This window comes from Phycodurus eques, chromosome 21 (assembly GCF_024500275.1).
Source record: "Phycodurus eques isolate BA_2022a chromosome 21, UOR_Pequ_1.1, whole genome shotgun sequence".
In the NCBI taxonomy this organism is placed as follows: domain Eukaryota; kingdom Metazoa; phylum Chordata; class Actinopteri; order Syngnathiformes; family Syngnathidae; genus Phycodurus; species Phycodurus eques.
Genome location: NC_084545.1, coordinates 12,986,115 through 13,010,430, shown reverse-complemented (window position 1 = coordinate 13,010,430; position 24,316 = coordinate 12,986,115). Strand labels below are relative to the sequence as shown.

The 24,316-nt window shown below is 44.9% G+C and overlaps 1 protein-coding gene across 1 annotated transcript; it reads left to right on the top strand.

Annotated features, from left to right (window-relative positions):
- Window positions 1–9,603: 9,603 nt before the first annotated feature.
- Window positions 9,604–16,819, top strand: arxa (aristaless related homeobox a). The gene is made up of 5 exons (XM_061666627.1): window positions 9,604–9,778; window positions 11,165–11,780; window positions 12,797–12,842; window positions 15,809–16,134; window positions 16,558–16,819. The coding sequence occupies exons 1-5, from the start codon at window positions 9,604–9,606 to the stop codon at window positions 16,817–16,819; spliced, it is 1,425 nt and encodes a 474-aa protein (XP_061522611.1).
- The last annotated feature ends 7,497 nt before the right edge of the window (window positions 16,820–24,316 follow it).

The window sequence follows — 24,316 nt, the reverse complement described above, 5'->3', positions numbered from 1 at the left end:
TTATGTTGTGTATTACTAGTTTCTGTTTATAAGCTGCTCGACTTTGTCTTCCATTTGTGTATTTCCTTTCTATTGTTCTGTACTCACATTGATATATATGGTCCCTGTGAATAATCCCCAGTTTTAACAATCTTCACTGACAACGACGTCATTTCCTAATCTACTAATTCTGAGAGTTTTGCTTGTGCAACCTCTCTTCCAGCTAAATAAGCGCAGGATAGCTTCTAGGATGAGATGTTTAGGGGTGTTGAGTTCTATATATTAATATAGTTAATATTTTAAATATTATTATTATTTTTGGGGGGATTTTTCAATGCACGACATGCCCGCGCTTTCTCTGACCACCTGAAGCGTTTCCTGGCTAGAAAAAAAAAAGTCCACTAACTCCTACCTAACAACATAAACAGTGAGCTATTATTAAATGCAGCAAAAATGAAGAATGTTTATTTTTATTGTTTTTGCGAAAGGGAAAGAATTCCACCTACAGAGCTTCAATAATTAGTGTCTTCAGTTCCAAAAAGCTTATTGAGTGTTGTTAAAAGGAACCGTGATGTTACACAGTGGTAAACATGCACCTGTTCCAGCTACAGGCATTCATTTTAAAATGAGTGAATATTTGCAACAACAACAAAACTTTTGAACAATTAAACAGCTTGTCTTTGTAGTGTATTCAATTGAATATACTGTAGCTTGAAAAAGATTTGCAGATCATTGTATTCTGTTTGTATTTATGTTGTACACGATGTCCCAAGAGTCACTGATGTAGTGGTACACTCGCCTGACTTTGGCCATAAAATTTGAACGTTAAATATCGTGTCTTTGTAGTGTATTCAATTAAATAGAGGTTGAACATGATTTGCAAATCATTGTATTCTGTTTTTATTTATGTTTAACACAAGGTCCCAACTTCATTGGAATTGGGGTTGTACATCAATCACGTGGAGTCTGAGCACTGTTAAGGTGCACATGCAGCTACACACATCAGTCCCCAGTCCTCTCATTAGATCATAGGCAGTTTCAGCTTTGGGGGTGTAGTTCAACAGCCTCTCAGACCAATTTAGAGTAGTGGGGGGTGTCTCTTCGATCCTGGCCTGCAAGTCTGAGGGTCCCCAGCGCGAGGGAGCTCCGCTCCGCCATCTATATTGGATTTAGGCCTTTCCCATCGACAGGCCGCACACCCCGCAGAGAGGAAGTCTCAGCTGCAGTGCCTAAAAACAATGTGTTGTTATGGTACACGCACAACTGCACACACAGTCAATCTTAAAGGCGCACTCACTCACAGCAAGGAAGTTCTAATGACATATTTTGTGTCCCAGCGGGATTGCACCTTGGTCAAGGTATATACATGTTTGTGGGGAGGATCGTTTAAGCCTTGCAGGGAGTTGAGACGGAAGTTAGTTTCTTTTGTATCCCCACAGAAAATATGCAGTACAGGGCCAATGTGTAAAATACATTTTTGATCACATTAAAGTGTGGGGGGAAAAAAAAGAGAGCATTTACATAAAACTCAGACAAGGTCAGGCTCTTAATTTAGTCTAATCAACTGTCATTTGCATTGTGCCATTCGCTCAAGGTATTGGCGCTAAGTGAATAAAAGGACTTCTTCACACTCAAGGGGGGTTGGTGGGGGGGCGCTCTGGTTTTGATAAGCTGGCAACATAACTTATTTGCATATATTACTTTGATTATCTCATTACTCGGATGATTCTCGCCGAGTTTTTTGACACCGCCGCAATTGAATTAAAATGAAGGCGCGCAATCAATAAAAGGGCAACGAAACTGTGAAAACAAACAGCCCCTCTGGGTTTGGACGGTCAACTGGCGATGATGATGATGATGATGATGACCTCTTCAGCTCACAATCTTTATGAGTCTGGATTCATGCGAGCATGGTAGCGATCAGAAGAGACGAATGTAGCCGAGAAGAGACAAAAGTAGCCGGGAAATAGCCTCTCTGTCTTTTAGATCACCGTTTAACTCGGCATGAATCCAAGTAGACGACTTATGTGCGCCCCCCACCGCCACTCCCGGGTGATAATGGCGCTTGCATCTTTCCTATAATTCAGCCCATCTGTGGAATGAGGAGGTCATGCGTGAAGACGCCGTCATTTTGCTACAGTCACTGCGGCCCTGCCCATGTAATCGGCGCATGTTGTGCTTTGATTTCTCATTAACACATCTGCGTGTCCACTTTGCTGCTGTAAAACTGAAATGTTTCCATTGTGAGACAAATCAAAGCTCATTGTATTCTATTCTATTCTATTCGGCGTGAGCTACTTCATTGTATGTTCCTCTCGCACTCGGAAAATATGCATGTTATGTCGACGTGAATGTGAATGGTTGTTTGTCTGTACTGTATGTGCCCTGCGATTGAGTGGCGACCTGTGGAATACGCTCCAATACAATTCAACAGTGTTTGCATCATGATTTATTACTGCAATTCAATTAATTGTGCTGCTCCTTCTGGTGTGCCCGCTTTGGCCACCGGGACGCAGTACTGTACAATACAGTCACGCACACACAAACAAAAAATAATTGCCTTCTTCTTTTACGACTCAATAAGTTGCTGTAATATTATTCATATGTTACAGAGAATAAAGAATATATGCCTGTGAGTATTGCTATATTATGTTTACGTGTTGTTCCATCATTTGTGTACATAGGGGTCGGGTGCAGTGCGAGCTGGGCGGTGGCCGAAGGGACGTGGAATGTCCTTCCCTGTCTCTGGCAGGGAAGGAGCCCAAGCTGGTGTGTGAGGTCGAGAAGTTCCGACTAGATATAGTCGGACTCGCCTCCACACACAGCTTGGGCTCTGGTACCTTGTTCACGAGTGAGGGAAGAATGGAACGGGAGATCGACAGGCGGATCGGTGCAGCGTCTGCAGCGATGCGGACTTTGTATTGGTCTGTTGTGGTAAAGAAGGAGCTAAGCCGAAAGGCAAAGCTCTCAATTGGCCGATCGATATACGTTCCTACCCTCACCTGTGGTCACGAGCTGTGGGTCGTGACCGAAAGAACAAGATCCCAGATACATGCGGCCGAAATTAGTTTCCTCCGCGGGGTGTCCGGGCTCTCCCTTAAAAGATAGGGTGAGAAACTCGGTCATCCGGGAGGATCTCAGAGTAGAGTCGCTCCTCCTCCACATCGAGAGGAGCCAGATGAGGTAGCTGGGGCATCTGATTCGGACGCCTCCCTGGTGAGGTGTTCCGGGCGTGTCCCACCGGGAGGAGACCCCGGGGACGACCCAGGACACGCTGGAGACGCTACGTCTTTTAGCTGGCCTGGGAATGCCTCGGGATCCCCCCGGAAGAGCTGGCTGAAGTGGCTGGGGAGAGGGAAGTCTGGGCGTCCCTGCTAAAGCTACTGCCCCCGTGACCCGACCTCGGATAAGCGGTAGAAAATGGATGGATGGATGGCTGGATGGATGGATGGAGTTGAATTTACTGCCACCATACAGCCCTTGTATATTTCAAGATTGCGCTTGAAAGTCAAAGCAAAAAAATCAGCCAAATGGCTGCTTGTATCTCAAGGCACCAATGTAATCTAAATCGATGTACCGCAATCGCTCATTTATCACGGGGGTTATGATCCTGAACACCCCCCGCAATACATCAAATCCACAAAGCAGTAACCAAGCAAGTAAGTTTGTGGGCGGCGTCGGTGCAGGGAATAAGAGTACGGTTTGCAACTGGAGGGTCGCGGATTCGTATCCCCGCTTGAGCGCGTGTCGTTTTTGTGTCCCTGGGCAAGACACATAACCCACATTGCCTATGGATGAATGTGTTTGGATGTCTGCTGATGGTCAGAGGGGACCGTAGGTACAGAATGGCAGCCACGCTTCCGTCAGACTTCCCCAGGGCAGCTGTGGCTGCACAAGGACTGTAACTTACCCCCACCAGGTGTGACAGAGGAGTGAATGAATAATGCATAATTATGCAATGCAATCAAGCGTCTTTGAGCAAAGCGCTATATAAGTGTAATGCAGTTATTATTAACAATTATGGTATTATTTATATATATATATATATTGAAGTTACACGCACTCATTTCCTCACCACCAAATTATAAAGTACGCATGTGAGGGTTTTTTTGGGTTTTTTTTTTTTTTTTTTTTTGTCCCACGCATTCTACACCACAGTATGCACTGCTGTGAATGTATGTATGCCTTTTAAAGTCAGGTCTATTCACTTGAGCGACTTGGAAGCGCACGTATGAAGATGATCTATCGGCCAGCTATTTCCTGGCTGTAGCATTTGCCGCTGTGGCGTGCACTGACGGTGGCAAAAGGTTACTTGCAGGTGTGAGCGCATGTACGTTTGTTTCATAAAGCAATTGAAAGCACACCAGCGGCTGTTTCCATCCTCTCTCTATACCAATTGTTATGATCACATTTTGTTCTGACTAGAGGTGGGAGGTTATATTCAATTAGCTAACGATGTTTACTTTACCAGAGACCTGCCGTTGAGTACTGTACTGTACAAAAAAAAATGTACGATGCGCTGAACCCACAATGAGTGAACCCCGAAATAAGGAGGGGACAACTGTAAAACTCAATAACTGCATGCCAACAGGTGGCAGGCGCCCTTATTTGTCAGAGAAACTTATTGTTGTACTGTACTATACTGTACTGCAACATTTTTTTGGGAATCAAAGTTCAATCTGATATTGTTCCAAAAGTGGCTAAATGCAGATTCCGAGTAAAATACAAATCAAATCCATCAAATGATAATAAAATATAAAGAGGAAAAAAATTACAAAACTAAAACAGGCTTGTAGTAAACAGCAATAATAAGCTTGGGGTTTTATTGTTCAAGTCTAGGGACATGTATTTCAGGCTTTATGGACAAGTCCATTGGGAGGGAAATGTGTGCAGTGACAAATTTTAAATGGAAATGTACGATGCAAATAATTACAGGGATGCAGTCCCATGTGACATTCCGTCATTAGTATCCGCTTCCTTGTCCCTCCAAATCGAAAGCTATACTCCTGTTGACACATGATGTCATTCATTATTTTCCTTACGTAAGGGATAAATTATCGAGTCAGTTGAATGAAATTAGAGCTCTTTGTTTCCGATCAGAGCGCATTAGGGCTGAAAATTGCACACGACGGCTGCGTGCCTTTGTTGTCTCGCTCAGCGCTTGCATGTCGCTCTCGACTTGGCGCTAACAAAGTCATTAAAACGACTCCCTCTCGCACTCATTATGCGGCCTGTTAATAACCGCTAATTAACGTTGCCAACGCGCGCCTCCGAAGGCCTCCCTCTCCCCCTCCTCAACACACTCACACCTTCATCTCCTCCGCTTCCTGCTTTGGCAGCCATAGGAGAGGGACAAGTGTCCAATGATGTCATACACAAAGGATGAGAGGCAGCTGGATGGGTGATAGGACATCATTGTGCATGAGCCAACTGGACCAATAAGCACATGCTTCCACATTTGACCGCAGTATTTTTGAGGCCACCTTTTTTTTTCTTATATCGCTAATAGCCTCAGCAGAGCACTTCCACTTCTGAAATACAAATCAACAGAAGTGGAAGTACCTTCACTTCTTAAAATCTAAATTGTATCCTTCATTCGTTCCATTAGTGCAGGAAGCCATTAATCTCCCGAACACTCTGAATATTCCATGAATTTGTTTTCTTGTGCAAACACTGATTAATGATGCCTCAGTGTTGAATCAATCCAGTAAATAACAAGGAATTTTAAAAATCTCCTTTTTATGGATTCAATTGGGCAAAAGTGGACGCTATAGAAAAGATCCCCACGTATGCACCGTTGGGATGTTTCATTATATTTGGTATTATCGGTATTATAGATCAAATTGTGCCCGCATGCATTTTTAACTCAGCCACAGCTAACTGCCTTTCAAAAAATATAGTTTAATCTTCGCTCATTTATATAACGTCCGTTGATTCTCCATTGTTTTTAGAGTGACTTTTCCGGAAGTTACTTTCTTCGGGCTTCTGATTGGTTTAGAGAGATGTACATGTCACGATTGGTAATCGTATGAAATAGGACTGGACCCAAAAGCGGGCAGAGGCGGAGGAAATAGATAAGAATGGTTTATTAAGTAGCAGCTCAGAGGGTGGGATATACCAGGAGCGATGGTGGTCCGTTGGAACGGGGAAAGGTGCAGGAAGCGGGAGCGTGGAATAGCTTGACGGCGTGGCTGGAGCGGGCAGCGAGGGACGGACGAGGATGCAAGAGGATTCGTACAATTGCGGGTAGCCAAGTAATCAATTTGAACACGCGAGAAGGAACCATGAGAGTAGGCTTGTGTACTACAAACAAGCGTGAATACTCTGGCGCTGGATTCCCGGATCTGGCAGACTTGTATGCAGGCCGTGACGAGCGCTGATGGATAAGAGGTGCGTGAACGAGGAGGTGATGGTGGCTGGGGCGGAGAGAGGGGGACAGGCGAGGCCCAGAGCGCCACCCAAGTTCCAAAAACAAGGAACTGCAGGGCACAGACCATGACGTTACATGGGTTGTAGAACCGCCTGTTACTTTGGCATGTAGCTTACAGCTGGCAAATAGTCTGTTTTAAATCAAATAAACTTATAAAAAAATACAATTATTATTTAAGCAAGGACTCTCAAGGAGCCACTAACACGGTGCCGGTGGACCGCGATGAGTCGCTCGCAGGCCTGCTCCAAAGATAGCGCACAGGATGGGACATTGTGATTTCCTAGGAATGTTGTCGAAGCGATCAATTCAAAAAGTAAACACAAGCAGAGATTTCTCGAAATGAAGTGTTGCATATCGATGTTCATGTTTCTTCCCTTTTTAAATCATTGTTGATCATTATTATGAGAACTCGTTCGTGTCTTCACATAGAGGAATATCACGAATTATTATTCGTATCATACAATTCAGGTACATGGAGCAATTTCGTGATTTCCGAAGTCTGCATCAAACCGGTAGCCCTTGGCGACAATCAGTAGCCAAGAAGTAAAGCTCTCGTTCTGCGCAGCCGTTTGCTCTTGCAACCGGAAGAGGGCGCCAGTCGACACATCTTAAAGCATCGCCTGCAGTCACAGCAAAGAGCCTCGGGTGCACTCCACAGTCACAAAATTAGGTACACCCCATATTTGTCAGGCAATAATGAACAATATCTCCTCAAAAATGAAGACTAATTCATGTCGGTGAGAAGTCAAGCGAGATAAAGTAATCACACAATGAGAAATTCCTCTCGGTGTGATGCAGAGCACTAAAACCACAATGATATTGTATCCATACTGTAAATGAACGCCTCTTTTTTTGTTTGTTTTTTGTTTTTTGTCAATGCCAATTACAAGAGTTTAAAAGTATGATCTTTGCACGTTCCTTCCTGAAATGTTGCCTGTCCCAATATATCTGCGTTGCCAATACGTGCTGAAGTGATGCTGAGCGCGCGTCCGGGCGTCTTCTCCCCACCTGCATGCCAACAAGACGGAGAATTGCACGCTCGGCGGGCCGCTCCTTTCCCCCTCTAATGTATGCGCGTAATTAGCGCATTTAAACAAAGCGCGGATGTCCCGCTGCTCGAAATGGCGGCTGACATCTCTTTTTCCACGGGGTTAATAACAGTGCGCGGATAAATGAATCAAATTGTGGGCCGCAAATTACAGAGCGACTCTAAATGCCCGTCTGCATAACGCGCGTCTGCTCGCGACCGCCAAGAACATGCAACACGGGCCTATTGTTACGACGTTCATTGCATTGATTCGCCTGCCAATAAACAAGATCGCAAGTTTAGAAGTTGCGGGTGATCGCATTGTGACACCAGAGGTGATATGTGAGTTTGTGCTCAATAAAAGAGGACATACGTACTCGTTTCCATTTTCTCTCATAACAAATTGGAAGAGGCTGCAGAACGGGGGGCTGTGTTTGTTTGTTTTTTTAAATGGCGCCCTATATCAAAATCTAAACCTTAACTAATCCGAGCAATCAGAAAAAAAAAAAAAAAAAAAAAGATACAAATATAACCTGACGTGAAGGGACAATTGGGAATTAGGAGCAATTTTCTGGACATTCTGCTGCGGCGCTGTAGACGGATCGAAGGGGAAGAAGAGAGAAAGAGAGGGGGCAGCGCAAATTGCAGCTTGCTCAAGTTTTGGGATGGAATTCTGAAAATGATCCTTTTAACAGTGATGGGCTCTGAGGCGAGCGTAGGGGTCGCACGCCATTCACAGCGGGTTAAATAGACTTTCATTTAAAATTACATTCTCCATCCAAAGCAACCCCGCGCCACCCAAACCCCCTCCCGTCATCCCCGCGCGCAATCCCGGCTTCCCTTGCGGCACCCCGTCACCCTCACTTGATCATAAACTCCAGCGGGGAGCATGCAGAGTGACAGACAGGCTTGCACAACTCATATACACTGTATGATTAAAACATGATAATAATCATCATCATCATCATAATCTTCATAAACATTTCATGTTACGCCATAATGACTTGCAATCGCGTCGTGTACGGGACTTTATCCGGGGCTCGAGTCTAAAAGAAAACAAAGAAAACAAAAACCAAAACACTCAGGAATTACACATATATTATTGATATTTGATGGTATTTACATTTTTACTAGAGTAGCACGTTTTAAATGAAAGTCGTGCTATATAACACGCTGCTTTATGATGGGAGACATTTTGTCCCCTTTCAATTTTTTCATGGTGATGAGGTTTTCCTGTTAAATGGATGCGTTGGCGCAATTCTGCAATGTGTTGGTCGCACAATGAAGACAGGTCCTCGATCCACATCTGGACCTTCTTTAAAACCCCATTTCAGTATTAGCTAAAAGTCTTCATATACTTGCATTAAAACTAAATATTTGCAACTCAAATTACAAGACTAATAAAATACGTTTAAAATGCCTAATTATTCTTTTTAAACTGTTATTATTATTATTATTATTATTATTGCTGTTGTTGTTCATTTAAGAACAGTTTTATTCGTCCTACAGTTGAGTATGAAAATTAAATCTTTTCTTTTTCTTTTGTCAGTTGGTCACGCAAAAAAAAAAAACACGGAAGGATTAAAAGTTATTTCGATGTAAATTTATAAGTTAGTACATGTAACAGTTGAGTTGAGGGGCGGGGGGGGAATCACAATTTAAGATTTACGACTTACATTTAGTTTAATGACCCAATTTTATCGAAATGTGTTGCCTTGAATTTTTCAGTTCAAGTTTTTTTTTTTTTTTAAATAAGTCTCGGTTAATCAAAACGCCAGTAACTTAAATATACGGTACAATAACAAGCCGTGAAAGGAAATAAAAGTGAAAGGTTCAGTCCGTGTGGTGCAATGGAGTCCACGTCTGGGTTTGTCACCCTCCCCTCAAATTAACCTTAATGTGAAATATATAAAGCGGCTCCTCCGAGTCTCCCTCGACACACACGCACTAAGCCTGTCGACCAATCAGGAGGCGCCTACACCGAGCCAGCACGTGCGTGTTAGTGAGTGTGTGCGCGCGCGCGTGTGTGTGTGTGACAGAGCTTGCGGAGAAGCAGCGAGGTGCGAAGAGAGATTCCCCCCCCCCCCCCACCCCCCCGCCCGGCCGCCCGCCCCCCATCTGCTTGTCCGCGGCAGACGACGCAGCAAGTGGCCGGAGAAGAGTCGACATGAGCGGCCACTTCGACGAGGACGGCCGCGAGCGGGCCGAGAGGAAGGGCAGCAAGTCCCCCACGCTGCTCTCGTCCTACTGCATCGACAGCATTCTGGGCCGCCGCAGCCCCTGCAGGCTGCGACTCATCGGCGCCCTGCCCGGCCGAGGGGAGCTCGACAAGGCGCCGGAGGGTAAGTTTGCCTTCGGGTCGGTGCAACTTGTCAAAGGGTGACCTCTTGGGGCTTGACGCGTCACAACTACACATGATGTTTTTGGGGGTGGTGGTTGTTGTTGTTGTTTTTTTTTTTTTTTTTTTTAAATCTACATGGTTACTCTGTTGTTCACCTTTTAAGTTTCCTTCAAGAGGTGCTGAGCTACAACATGTAAATAATAATAATAATAAGTTGGCAACTTTGGTTTTGGACTTATGTTAACGTTAAGTTTATTGTGCCTTTTATGGACACGTCAAAGTGGTCTGCGCTTATTTGATAACAATGTCCAAAAGCTATACTGCACGTGTAAATTAGCTTTTAGAAAAATGTAAAAAAAAATAATAATAATAATCATCATCATCATTTTTAAAGTGTCTTGAGTGTATTTGTGGCAAAGACGGTCAAAATATATAGGTCATAAACATATCTTTTTTACATTAGTACTGTGTTATTCACCTCCTTAAAGGTGGCCACGTCTTCGGTGAGCTTTATTTAATAAAACGGTAACAAAATAAAAATGAAGCTAACGTTTGACAATTGCATTTTAGTTGTTAACAAGCGCAAAATCATAAATGAACGACCATAACCTTGATGTTTAAAAACACATTTAAAAAAATGTCTAATTGTGTCTTTAGTGGGCTGCAGCGCTGTTGGTGTTTTATTTAGGATTGCACCAAAATGGACTCATTGGTCCCTAAAATATTGTTGCTTTTAATAATTACGAATTAGCCTGAAAAACACTAACGAACAACTTGTTGACCCGTTAGCTTGTGCAGGTATTTGATCCAATGATAAGTTAGCAACTTTGATCATCAATACAAAAAAAAAAATAGAAAACACGAATATGAAGCAAAAAATAGGTCCTTTGACCTTAAGAGTATTGCTGCTTTGTTAAATCAGGCTGAATAAAGTTGGCGAATAAATTATCTTTCGAGGCCAACTTTCATTGCGCGGCTGTGAGATTAAAGCAGTGAAGGTTGCACGTTAATCTATTATCATTTACATTTCGATTTCAGCTATTCCACTCAATATAAACTCTGAGGGGGAAATTCGATTGACACTCGTTTATCTTTGTCGTTGCACACCACTCACGGAAGCAAATCACACACACGTTAAAAAGATTGAAAACATTTTGGTTAAAAAGGTGAGCGGTATGGGGGGCGTCGGTGCCTTGCTCAAGGGCACGTGCGACAAGAGCAGGCGGCGGACGAGCACCTTTTTAGTACATTTGAATCGTCCGATTTATGAGGTGCCCCTCTCTACTTTGAGATGTTTGGGGTTTTTTTACGCGGGGGAGGAGGGGGGGGGGGGGGGGTCTTCGAGGTTTAGATCGGGATCTCGGAGTTAACGCGCTTTTCTGACCAGGGTCGACCAAAGAGGGTTCTCTGAGCGCGGACGTGCACCTGCCGCCGAAGCTGCGCCGCCTGTACGGCCCCGGAGGCAAATACCTCCAGGAGCAGGCGGACAAGCTGCACGAGCGCGAGCGCGAGCGCGAGCGCGAGCGGCTCCTCCTGGAAGGGGCCGCCGAGAGCCTCAAGATCATCCAGGCGCCGCAGGTGAGCATCAGCCGCAGCAAGTCGTACCGGGAGAACGCGGCCCTGAGTCGGCCCGAGGGCGACCGCAGCCCAGGCGAGGGCTCGGAGGACGCCGGCGGCGGCGGCGGCGGCGGCGGCGGCGCGACGGCCCCGGTGGAACTCGGCGCGTTGAAGTTCGACGAGGACGCGGTGAAGACGGAGGAGGGCGGCTGCGGGAACGCGGCTGCTCGTCTGTCTCCCAAAGACGAGGAGAGGGAGAGCTTGCACGCCGGGGATGGGGACGTGAGGGACGGGGAGGACAGCGTGTGTCTGTCGGCGGGCAGTGACTCGGAGGAGGGCATGATGAAGCGCAAGCAGAGACGATACAGGACTACCTTCACCAGCTACCAGCTGGAGGAGCTGGAGAGGGCTTTCCAAAAGACGCACTACCCCGACGTCTTCACCAGGTATTTGCTACATTCGCCTTGCCCTCACTATATGATCTTGCCTCGAAACATATGGACATACCGAAAACTCATTTTACCTCATGCGAACTGTCCTCGAACGTTTTACTGTCAATGACGCTGGTTTATTATAACCCCGTTCTTATTTACAGTCATAAGAATCATTTGTCACGGAATCATCATAACATATCGTCGCCGTTCGACTAAATGCAAATCAAATATGTCCACTGATATTCAGATGGAATGGAGTCGCTAATAAATGTTCTTATCGTGATGTGCATCAATGCAAAAAAAAAAAGACAACCGACCTTGTAATCATTTGCAACCGATGCACCTGATCAAATCAATTATCCCCCCAGTGTATAATCCATTCAAATCATTTTGGAAATAAATACCTCCCACCCCATTAAAAAAAAAAAAGAAAACAGAAAACAATCCCTAAACTACACACGTCAAGAAGCACCAAAAACTCGTTCATACATTATAAAAATATGTATTTCTTTTTCATTCGACTTTTGGAATTAATACGGTGTCTTGCAAATATATATATAGAATATAGATATATATATATATATATTGCAATATGTTTAAATTGGGATGACAGTATTCCTATTTTTCCCAGTGTACTTTGTGGGTCTAATTTGCGCGACAGCCGAACGGAGCTTCAATTGCTTTTGTACGTGGCAAGACTCGTTTGGATGTCATTATTCCAGCCATTATGTTGTTACAGTGACAGGGCCGGATGTGGATGGAGGAAGAAAGGGGGGGGGGAAAAAAGAAGAAAAAAAAAATAAAAAATCCCAACAATCACTTGGCCCATTTCCACCTATTGCAGACAGGGAAAACAGAACACGTGCAATGATGTCGTTTAGTTCGAGATGAGAAGACAAATGAAAACAATCGAGGCTATTTTTGTTTTTCTTTTTTTGCCCCACATGCATTGTTCACAGGGCACAACAGAAACAATTCAAAAGGATAATATATATTTGTTGATTTTTGCCTCTTTCTTTTCTTTTCAGGGAAGAGCTCGCCATGCGTTTGGATCTGACCGAAGCCCGAGTGCAAGTAGGTGTCTTTCTCTCCAATGTTCGATGCCCTCTATGGCCTCCCACGTTTAGTCATTCAAGTCGAGACTCACTTTAAAATTGGGGGGGGGGGGGGCGCGGTTTGGGGGAGTCATTTCCATTTGGAAACCGTCAACGTTTTCTTTTGTTAATACACAAATAGACATCCAGTATTTGCTTGCGCGAAACACAATCGCGATAACAACAATATCGTTTTAAATAGGAGGATTTTTTTTTTTTTTTTTTTTTTTTTTTATAAATGCACGAAATAAATCGAGCCCCGAAATGACGTTTCACTGTGACCGCCTGCGCAATCGAATGAGATCCAAATAGAAGCGTGTGTATTTAACGGTGCGCCTTGACCAGGATAATGACACATTGCATCCTCAATAAATGTGTTCCCAAGGCAGACGGAATATTCGAACCCACTCCCGGTATGATGCAGTGCAGTTGGGAAATATTACAATTGCTGTTAGACGAATAGCACGCTGACTTGTGTCACTCGGGAAATGAGCGTCATCGCCTTTTTCAAGGCATTTGAGCAGACAGCTCTTGTGTCACTATTATTATCTGCGCAGGTGGTCAAAAATGCCAACTGTGTGTTTTTAGGAAAAATACAAATGAATTGAAAATGGTATGCCTATTAAGTACAGTATTTCTCTCATTTTTATTTTTATATTTTTTTTTTTTGACAGCCTGAAACCCACCGATATTGACACAATTAGAGGCGGCCATTTATGGGGGGGGGGGGGGCCGTGGGGGCGAACGGTGTGCGCGACAAGGGCCACTTCCGGTTATTGGTGCTTTATCTCGCGCGATGGCTTTTTTTTTTTTTAGCGGCAATTAAGCGATTCCTAAAACGCCCACTTAGCGCACGAGCAAGCATATTGCCGGCGTTCGGATTCCCGTCAGAAGGGAAAAGGGTGGTGGGTGGGTGGGGGGTGGTTGGTATGGGGGCGTGATGCTATTTGATTTCCTATTCCGTGATTGCAGAATTGCATTGATCCCATGCGTTGCACTTGGGAGCGAATGAGAGGCCATTAAAAAGGTGTTTGCTAGCACAGTCCTCCTCCCTCCCTCGCAGATCCGCGCTTGTGCACAAAGCGTGGCGTGCACGTCCAACCCGGGGGGGGGGGGGGGTGGGGGCGGGTGGGGGGGGGCTCAGAACCACAGAGACAGTTCAAACACGGCTCGAGGGTCAATGGCCGACGGCGATACAACAGATGTCTCTTTAGGGGGCTGTAGGTGAACAAATCACTTAGCGGGCGCCATCGGGAGGTGATAAAAACTCATAAATTCCCCGGTGGCTGTGTCATGCTAAACAGCCCTCTGGGAATTGCGCGTGGGTGCGTGCGTGCGCGCGCGCGCGCGCGCAGGCTGTCCCCGTCGCTCAGTCACTTCGCTCGCGTTGACATTTTTGGGCTCTTAGTGCGTCAGCAGCGCAAACTGGCCAGCGGCGAGAGCGGGAGCGTGGGAAAGTTAAATACTCCCACTGGCTCGCCGTCGCTTCAAGGAATTTAATTTAAAGCGCATTAATTGTCATCGGAGCCAGTTCAGCGGCAATTTTGTGGGCCTTTCGTCAACACAGCTTCTAATTACATCTACCGCCCCGAGCCTGCCGACAAAAATCAGGGATTAAACAGGCAGAAAGCAGATTTAAGGGGGCACCGTAATGCCAGTCCGACACCTGAAAAGGACAACTGCGGTAAATATTATAAATGGCAGTTAATTACTGCTGTGATGTAAGCAGATTCAATTGTATCCGGGTAATAATAATAATGCATCATCTGTTTTGATTGGCGCTGTCAGAGAAGTATTTATTGTATGAGCGGTAGTTAAAAAGTAACGAGCCCAATTTAATTGTACCTACTAATAATGGACTTTTAAAAAAATATTATTATTCCGCAGGTTTAAACGCTTGTTCGAATGTTTACGAAAAATATTTTGTTAAGCCTGTCCTCTTCCTGTCAGCCATTTTGGAAATGAGGGCATTGTTGGACGGCCGTCAGAAGCAGAGAACTGCGATCGAACTTCTCGCTTTGGAAGGGGAACCGCCAATAAACATTTTCAAAAGGTGGCAAAATGCGAATGAGGAAGCTCGCGGCAGGCTACAGGCGAAGGACAAGACATCGGTAACAGGCCGGAGCATCTTCGGCGACCCGGGAAATTGTGCTCGGGTCGAGGCACTGGTCAGAGAAGATCAGAGTTCCCATTGACGATATCATCATCATACACATTGTGCAACCTTTTCTCAACCCGTTTCTCCTTTCAAAGCAAGAAATCGGATTTCATTTCCAAAATGGCTGAAAGGGAGAGGACAGGCTTAAACATCCATCCATCCATTTCCTGTACCGCTTCTCCTCACAAGGGTCGCGGGCGTGCTGGAGTCTATCCCGGCAATCTTCGGGCGAGAGGCGGGGTGCACCCTGAACCGGTCGCCAGCCAATCACAGGGCAGATACTAACAAACGACTCACATTCACACCTACGGGCAATTTAGAGTCTTCAATCAACCTACCAAGCATGTTTTTGGGACGTGGGAGGAAACCGGAGTGCCCTGGAGAAAATGCAAACTCCACACAGGCGGGGCCGGGGATCGAACCCCGGTCCTCAGAACTGTGAGGCAGACGCTCTAACCAGTCAGCCCACCGTGCCGGCACAGGCTTAAACAAACCTTCAAATAAGTATTTACAAACTGAACATTTCAGAAAAAAAATGTAACCGATTGGTAGGTTAAATAAAATTGGGCTCATTACTTTTTGACTCATATTTTGGTTGTATTGTTATTAGGGAGACACTATTACAAAACTTTTGATGTAATTTCCCCCCCCCCACACACACACACACACACACACACGCACTAACAGAAAGAGGCAGTTTAAAAAAATACATAACAGCTTTCTTCTGTTGCATCTCATTCAATATACCAAATAACGCATGTTAAATGACTTTCCCTGTGTGCCTCCAGGTGTGGTTTCAGAACCGCAGGGCCAAGTGGAGGAAGCGTGAAAAGGCGGGCGTGCAGGGCCACCCAGCAGGCCTGCCCTTCCCGGGCCCTCTGGCGGCGGGCCACCCTCTCAGCCACTACCTGGAGGGAGGACCCTTCCCGCCTCACCCGCACCCCGCCCTCGAGTCGGCATGGACGGCCGCCGCCGCCGCCGCCTTCCCCGGCCTCGTCCCGCCGCACCACAACGGGTCCGCGCCGGCCCTCGCCACCCCGCTCGGCTTGGGCACTTTCCTGGGCACGGCCGCCATGTTTCGCCACCCGGCTTTCATCGGGCCCACTTTTGGCAGGTAAGCTTCACCTGTTCTATTTCTATTTATTTCTCCACTAACCACTTCCTTTAAACAGCAATCTTGCCAACAGCACTCCGACTAATGACTGATGCTTCCACACATTTGCTATTTATCTCGGGGCGTCTGATTAGAAATGTGTTTCAGTGCTAACTGTTCGCAGTGTGGTGTGTAATCACTGCCAAATGTCTTAATAAATTAACCAAATGTGTGATCATGCAAAACAAGCTGTGAAGAGGGCTGACGCTGCAAACACCACATGTCACAATTAGCTCCTCATTTGCCACGAGGGACACTGAAAGCCTTAATTAACAGGAAATGTGTCTTCCTCCTATTCTGCCATCACACTTTCATGTTATGATGGCAAAGGAGGTTCAGATCGCTACGGAGATGAATTCAAAGCAAATCTTTCCGGCCATGCAGGCTCTTCTCCAGTATGGGTCCCCTGACCAGTGCTTCCACCGCCGCGGCGCTCCTGCGGCAGCCGGCCCCCCCCGTCGACAGCTCCCACGCGGGCCCCGTCCTCCCGGACCCGACCCCTTCTTCCAGCCCCGCATCCTCGGCTGCAGCGGACCGCCGGGCCTCGAGTATCGCCGCCCTGCGCCTCAAGGCCAAGGAACACTCGGCCCAGCTCACCCAGATCAACATCCTGCCCCCCGGCACGGCCGGGAAGGAGGTGTGTTGAACAATTCCAGGCCTCCTCCTCCCCCCATTCTACGATGCCTCCCTACCCCGCTCCTCCAAAAAAAGAGAAAAGCCACTTCAAACGTTGGAGCCCTTTGACCCCCAACAAAGTAGCACGACCAAAGTCACACAAACACTGACTAAATACAGATGACACACTGACCATGGGTGACACATTTTCACACTCTCTGGCCACAACAATCTAATGAGATCCAAACCACAACTGTATCAGGAAAACTGTCCTTACAAAGATGCACAGCGTGACAAATTTAAATTGCTATCTAAAAATACTCTACACTGGATTTTTATAGTTTGGGTACCCATCGGGTACCCTGCGAGAACAGAGACGTGACGTTTGCGGTGGTTTTCCGAGCCCGTGCAACTTGTTGCGCCGTGCCCATTTGTAAAATAGTCATTCAAATGAAATTAGATGCATAAAATGGGGCCAGAGAGGGAAGCGTTTTCAATAGCTCATTTGAATAATATTCTACCGTCAGGTCATGCATACGGTTTTAACATAAAACAGCTGGAAGGATGCAAGTGCAGTTCTGTACCAGGCAAACTACAACCTCAATAATAAACCCATTGTTACATGTATTCCTAACAGTGTCAATCCAAAATAAAACATTTTCTTTACAAAGGCTGATGATTTTGAAATGGCTCTGGTGCTGGATTTCATTAGATCGTGCAGATACAGTATTGTTCCGGTCATGACTTTACGAGAGGCGAGATATTGATTGCCCCTCCCCCCCCGAAAAATTGCAAGTGATGTAAAGATATACAGTACCTGTAGTAGATGAAATGTAACTAAAAAATGAAGCATGAATGAAAAGAAAATGAGATTAGAAAGTTTCACACACACACACACACACACACACAAAGGCTTGCTGTGCTGCTTCCATTATATGAATGAACGCGTCGACGAGGGCCGGCCCAGCCCAGCCCACCTCCCCGACGACCTTCCCCCACCCGCTCTCCAGCCACCCGCCCAGAACCAAAGGAAAACGGTCCACAGATCTGACTTGAGTCTTCTCTACGAGCATTACTCCTCTCCCGCCGCTCACCTGTCCTCAGGTCACACACGGTGTCCAATCCGGCCTAAGGACACGCGAGCCCGGCTGGGACGTCTCTGACTGTGTGACGGAAAGCTGTAAATATTGTGTAAAGAGGGACGACAAAATACAACAACAAAAATGATCCATTTTCAAAACAAACGCTTGTGTATATTTCAGGAGGCCGTGTTTTGATAATTTGCACTCGGTGTAGTGTGTGATGAATGTCGCCCTGTGTAGAACTCCATCTGTGTTTTATGAATTATTAGATTTTTAGTTCATTATTTATGTCCAAACGTCGCCCCCCTATGAACTGAGAAGTCTAATCGGAATGAATGACCTTCATGAAATGAGTTCTTTTGGCATTCAGGACTGAAATGATGTGAAATATTATAGAACTATTAATAAAAAGTGTTATGAGGAGCTCATGCTTTTTGTTTAAACATTTTCAAAAAGCTCTAATCGTTGGGATTTTTTAAATTTATTTCTACAACATGATGGGGGGGCGGGGGCATATTTCAGTCGTGTCTCTCCTCTTGAGGCGAGTTGACAAAATAGAGACCATATATTCATGAGCTTAATCCCCAACGTTTGAAAGGAGGCACAAAGGCGAGGGGTTTTCAATTAGATCCACCACTTTAGCTGGGCGGGCGGCGACAAAACTTCCTTGAAAAAAAAGGCTTAGAGCCGCTAAATTGGTCTTAACATCTGTAATGCCGTGTCGCTGGAAGTGAGTCCTCTTTGTCATTAATGAAGTAACAAACCACTTCATCAATCGGCTTTCACGCACATACACCTCGCATGGTTAATTCTCCCCCCCCCCCCCCCAATCCACCCGGTTCTCCCTACTCATCCCCCCCCCCCCCCCCCCCCAAGAGGATCTCACTTGATGCGGGGACTATTACGGCAATCAATGCGCATTCTCCTCCGTTTGACCCATCTTTGGTGCCCGTGTAAATTGCGTGAAATTACCCTAAGGATTAATTTAGTCCCTCTTTTGATTGAATGGTGCAGGGGGGGGAAAAAAACCTTCTTCCCTCGGCGGACTTGTTTTACAGGTCCGACACCTGTTAATCACTCAATTTACTCCAAACAAGAGGGAATCAGAAGAACGCCGACAAGGGCGGGGGAAGAGTTATATTGGGCAAATTACTTGTTTTGTCTTCACCTATTCACACAGGCTTTATGCAGGGGACACAGCTGCTGCAAAAATGATGCACATTTTTCTCCACATATATAAAAATGTTTTCTTATTATTCTTGCTTGAACTGAGTTTGGTGGAGATTGTGCAGAGAGCTTTAATATTACAGTATTGTGAACAATGAATGACAAAGTTGTTTTGTTTCTAATGTATGGGGTGGGGTGGGAGACTTAGGGGTGGTGTGTGTGCAGATGACCCGCTGGCAGTAAACTAAAAACATTCTTTTGCGGTGCAAGGGAAATGCGAGTTGCAGAGAAATAGCCGACAGAAAGTCCACACTTGTTGGATAATTTCATTCAAAATAAGGAATGCACTGACTGCTGGGATTAGCTCCCACATGCATGAATATAAAAGTTCACTTTGAAAGCCCCAAAAGGGGGCACGTTTGCATTATTCAATGGACGCATGTCAATTAGCAGTGGCGTAGTGTGCGGTGGTGCAAGCATCTGGAGGGCAGGCCGAGGACTGCTCCAACCCAAATCAGTCCAATAACAAATACCTTTTTACATTTACCGAGACTTGAATTGAAGTATCATACAGTCAACGCTAATATGACCCAGCGTGTTTACAAACCAGTTTTGAGTTACAAGCGTATCTCGTATCTCAATGCACGGCTGTATATTATTCTACTAACCCCAATTCCAATAAAGTCGGGACCTGCGTAAAACGCAAATAAAAACAGAATATAATGATTTGCAAATCCTTTTCAATCTTTAGTCAATTGAACACACGAAAAAGACGACATATTTAACGTTCAACTGATCAAAGCTATTGTTTATGTTGTTGTTGCAAATATTCACACATTTTGAATTTGATGCCTGCAACACATTCCACAAAAGCTGCGAAAGGGGCATGATTACCACTGTGTTACGAGTGTTAAGAGTCTGGGGTCTTCGTTGTCGCATTATGTGCTTCATAATGAGACAGGTCAGGTCTGCTGGCAGGCCAGTCTAGTACTCGCACTCTTTTACGATGAAGCCGCGCTGTTGTAACACATGCAAAATGTGACTTGGCATTGTCTTGCTGAAATAAGCAGGGACTTTCCTGAAAAAGATGTTGCTTGGATGGCAACATATGTTGCTCCAAATCCTATCTGTACCTTTCAGCATTAATGCTGCCTTCACCGATGTGCAAGTTAACCATGCCATAGTCACTAACACCCCCCCACAGATGCTGGCTTTTGAAGTTTGCGCTAATAAAAAATCTGGATGGTCCTTTTCTGACGTCCAATGTTTCCAAAATCAATTAGAAATGTGGATTCAACAGACCACAGCACACTTTTACACTTTGCATCACTCCATCTCAGATTAGCTCTGGTCCGTGGCGTTTCTGGGTGTTGTTGTTTTGCTGTGCATGGTAGAGTTTTAATTTGCATTTGTTGATGTAGCGACGAACTGTGTTAACTACAAAGCGCTGTTGTTCGCAAAATGGTGAACAACTGAGCCTTTCGGGGATGGCCCTTTTATACCCAATCACGACACTCACCTGTTTTCAATTAACATATTCACCTGTGGAATGTTCCAAGCAGGTGGGTTTTTTTAGCATTCCTCAACTTTCCCTGTCTTTTGTTGCCCGTCCCAGCTTTTTGGGAATGTGTTACAGGCATCAAATCCAAAATGAAAGAATATTGTTGAAAATGATTTGCAAATCATTGTATTCTGTTTTTATCTGTTTCACGTCCCAACTTCATTGCAATTGGGGTTTGTATATTATATGGCTTCAGTCATTGGTTGTTTTCCAGCATTGAATAAATCCAATTTCTTCTCCCTCCCGACAGCAATGTTGTGCACACCAAACTGTCCTTTTATTTACCACTCCCAAAATCTTTTCACGTCAACGTTGAAAAGTTTAGCAGCTTTTGCTCCACACTGCACACAGCAGCACTTTCTCTTTCACCTCCCCCGTAAACCTCAGCTCTACAGATGCCATGTCTGCTTGGCAGGTAGCAAGTGCTGCGGTAATGATGTCTACCACGACGCATGGTGGTAAATTGTAATCACAACCACCTGTTATTTTCCTGAGAAGTAAAAAAAAAAAAAAAAAAAAAAAAAAAATGAATGCATCTATTTCAGGTGCGGCATTTATAAATAATTTTTTGGGTCATTTTTTCACGTCAATATTGAAATGCTATCTCGAGTACCTTATGCACTGGAATGTGGCACCCTGCATCTTAAAACTCCAAGTATAAACTTCAGCTGTACAGATGCCTTGTCTGTTGTGCAGGCAGTGTGTGTTGTGGTAACGAAGTTGAGCAAAACACATGGCAGTATGAAATATCACAGCAGAGGTAATTAAAACCTCTGTGTTGTAATATCTGTTATTTTTGTTGTGGCGGTGTGAATGATCCTAACTACACATTAAACCTATTCCACTCTTGTCCTTAGTCGTAATAACAGTAAAGACATGCAATTGTTCCAACCCTTTCAGAAATTACCTATTTTACCGTGTGATATTGCGTGAAAGCAAAACGTCTGCCGCAGCCTGGCACTTCAGATCACACATCCCTCTGGTGTATTGCAACAACGAGGCTTTCTCCGTGGCATTAACGGTACGGACAGCTTGAGTGACCATTTGTAAAAAAAAAAAAAAAAAAAAAAAGCAACTTCAAAGACACTGAAAGGCATTTGCATTAGTTTTCATGGAAAAGGCATATATAGCAATAGGAGAAATATCCCATATATCCCATATATCCCAAAATGTATTTAGTATCTTCAGAAAAAAGATTTGCAAATCATGAAATTTCATTTGAGAGCCATAACGGTAAAGCCATTTTGGTATTAAAAGCGTAATAAAAATATCACCTTAGGACATTTATAAAAAAAAAAAAAAAAAAACAAAAAAAACAATTACTACCTTTTCAATAACTGCCATAATTCAAATACTCATTTTCAAAATGAAACTCAGTGGGGTATGTCGTTACCGTCATTGATCAAATTATATAAAAATGACCCATACAAACCATGCAAAAAAAAAAAAACGTTCCTGGGACGACCACCCTCCTTGCCCCCCAGCCCCATGCTACGCAGATTTGTCCAGGTGTCCCTCAACCTATGCCCTCCCCTCCCTCACCGACTTGCAGACTTGATTTGGCCCCTGATTTGGATTCTCTGGCCCTTATTTATCACACCACGTCCCTAGCAGAGAGCAGAGAGAGAGAGAATAGGCCCAATCACTCCACAGCCTCAGTCGGATCAGTCCTCACTCAGTCAGTCGCTGGGAGAGGAGCTCGAATGCGCTTTGATGAACAGCCCATGTTCCCCTGCGTCGCCTCCCCTCCCCAGCCCCCCGTGAAAGAGTTGAATAGCGGGGGCCACGGCACTTCGCTCCCCTCTCGGGTTGCCCCTTAATTCCTCGTCTCCCTTGCTCTCATCCAATTAGCTCAGTGTATTAAGCGGTTTATCGTCTCATAACCGCCCTTTCAGTTCTAACAAGGGAGACACTTTGCAATAGGACCGGCTCTCCTTTTGACACCCTCTCGGCTGCTTGTAGTTCCAGTGCACTATGAATAACAGCCAGAGAATGGAGGACTAATTCCCTCATCAAAGCCTACCTTGTCCATCGCTGGTCAAAACGACAAGCAATAAAGCTTAACACCACAATACAAAGAGACTTGTTCGACCTTATTAGCTTAGTGGGGTCGAATTAATGCGAGGGACTCCATTTGACTGGTTTACGGCGGACCGGGACAAAACAAGGCCCTCGCTGCTAGTGAGAATAGTAGGCCTCTGCTGAGAGATGTGGCTGATTAAATCCGATGACCAAAAAAAACTAAATAAAATTAAATCAGGCTGAACAGCTGGAGGAGACGGTAGAATTAAATAAATATCTAAAGTTTCTTTTCACTCGCATGGAGCATGTTCGATTCATTGTGAAACACAGTTTAAGTACTCGGTCCCCTTAAGGCTGTCTTTGCAGGTCACAATGGTTTCAAGTGATTTGCGAGGCAGGCAGTATTTATAGAAATGCAAACAACAGGATGGAGTTGGAACAGAAAATCAATTGACTCTATTAAAGAAGCCTTGGTGGAAAACGCTAGAACACTTAACGGACTGAACCTTAACCACAAAACAGGAAATTCAACCTGATTGTGGGAAATAACCAGATATACAGTACTGTATACCATTAGGTACACAAGCACAGTCTAATGACATCCAATATAAGAGGTGTATCGAAAACAATGCTCAGTTCTGAGTGACAATTGTGACTGACGTATTGGTGTGGATGCAGTCTGGTGTACAAAAGCACTGAATCATAACGAGAGGTGCTTCAAATGCAGTGATTCCCAACCACTGTACCACGGCACATGGTGAGACAACAGACAACAACTGACAGCGGAGACACAGAGAGACTGGAAGAGTCACAGAAGGGCATAGAAGACTACGCAACTTCACGTTTCCTAATTTTTTTGCATGTGGCGAAGGCCCGGTAAACACATAAGGAGTTTCAAATCCATCCGTTCATTTCCCGTAGCGCTTATCCTGAGTTTCAAATCTCAATTTCAAAACACATGGAGGGAGGGAAGAAAATAAATAAAGAAATAAAGAAATCAAAATCAGGCGTTGAACAGTTTTGGCAGTCTTGTGTGTGCTGTACTCTGATAATCTCAACAGAGCACCACACAAAAAGATTCTGTTCCAGCCCCGATTTACAAACAAGTCCTCCGATACATAAATCGCACACGATCTCGCAAAAACAAAGACCAGCAGACACTTCCGCAAATGCGCGATTTTACTAGTGCTTCCGAAGGGACCGGAGGCAGGAGCGTTGTAAAATGTCAATAAAATAGAATAGATATTTGTCATTGTCACAGGTACAATGAAATTAAAAGAGCCGGGGGTCCCACTTTTATTCGAAAAAAAACCAATATCGGGTAAGACATGTTTGTTTTTATTTACGGCCATTTCCCTGCTCCTCAGCCAGGGTGCGCATTTATATTATGTATATTCTTTTCCGCATCAAAATTCACGGTGTCATGACTTGGGAGATGTCAGCTTCCCCCAAACACGTTAAGATTTTTCGTCGTAAATATTGAACAAGTTTAATATTTAAAGATTGTGGGGCCCGACCCGTTTCAGACTCTATTATCAGGACAAACCCACTCTTAACACACCACAGACCTAAGGATATTTTCTATTTGGTAATCTTATAAAACAGTGCAGCGTTCGATGAGGGGCAAAATCAGAATAAAAACAGCCCGTCTTTGTGTGTGTATCGGGCCCAAAACCGGACCCAGTGACGCTCTCTT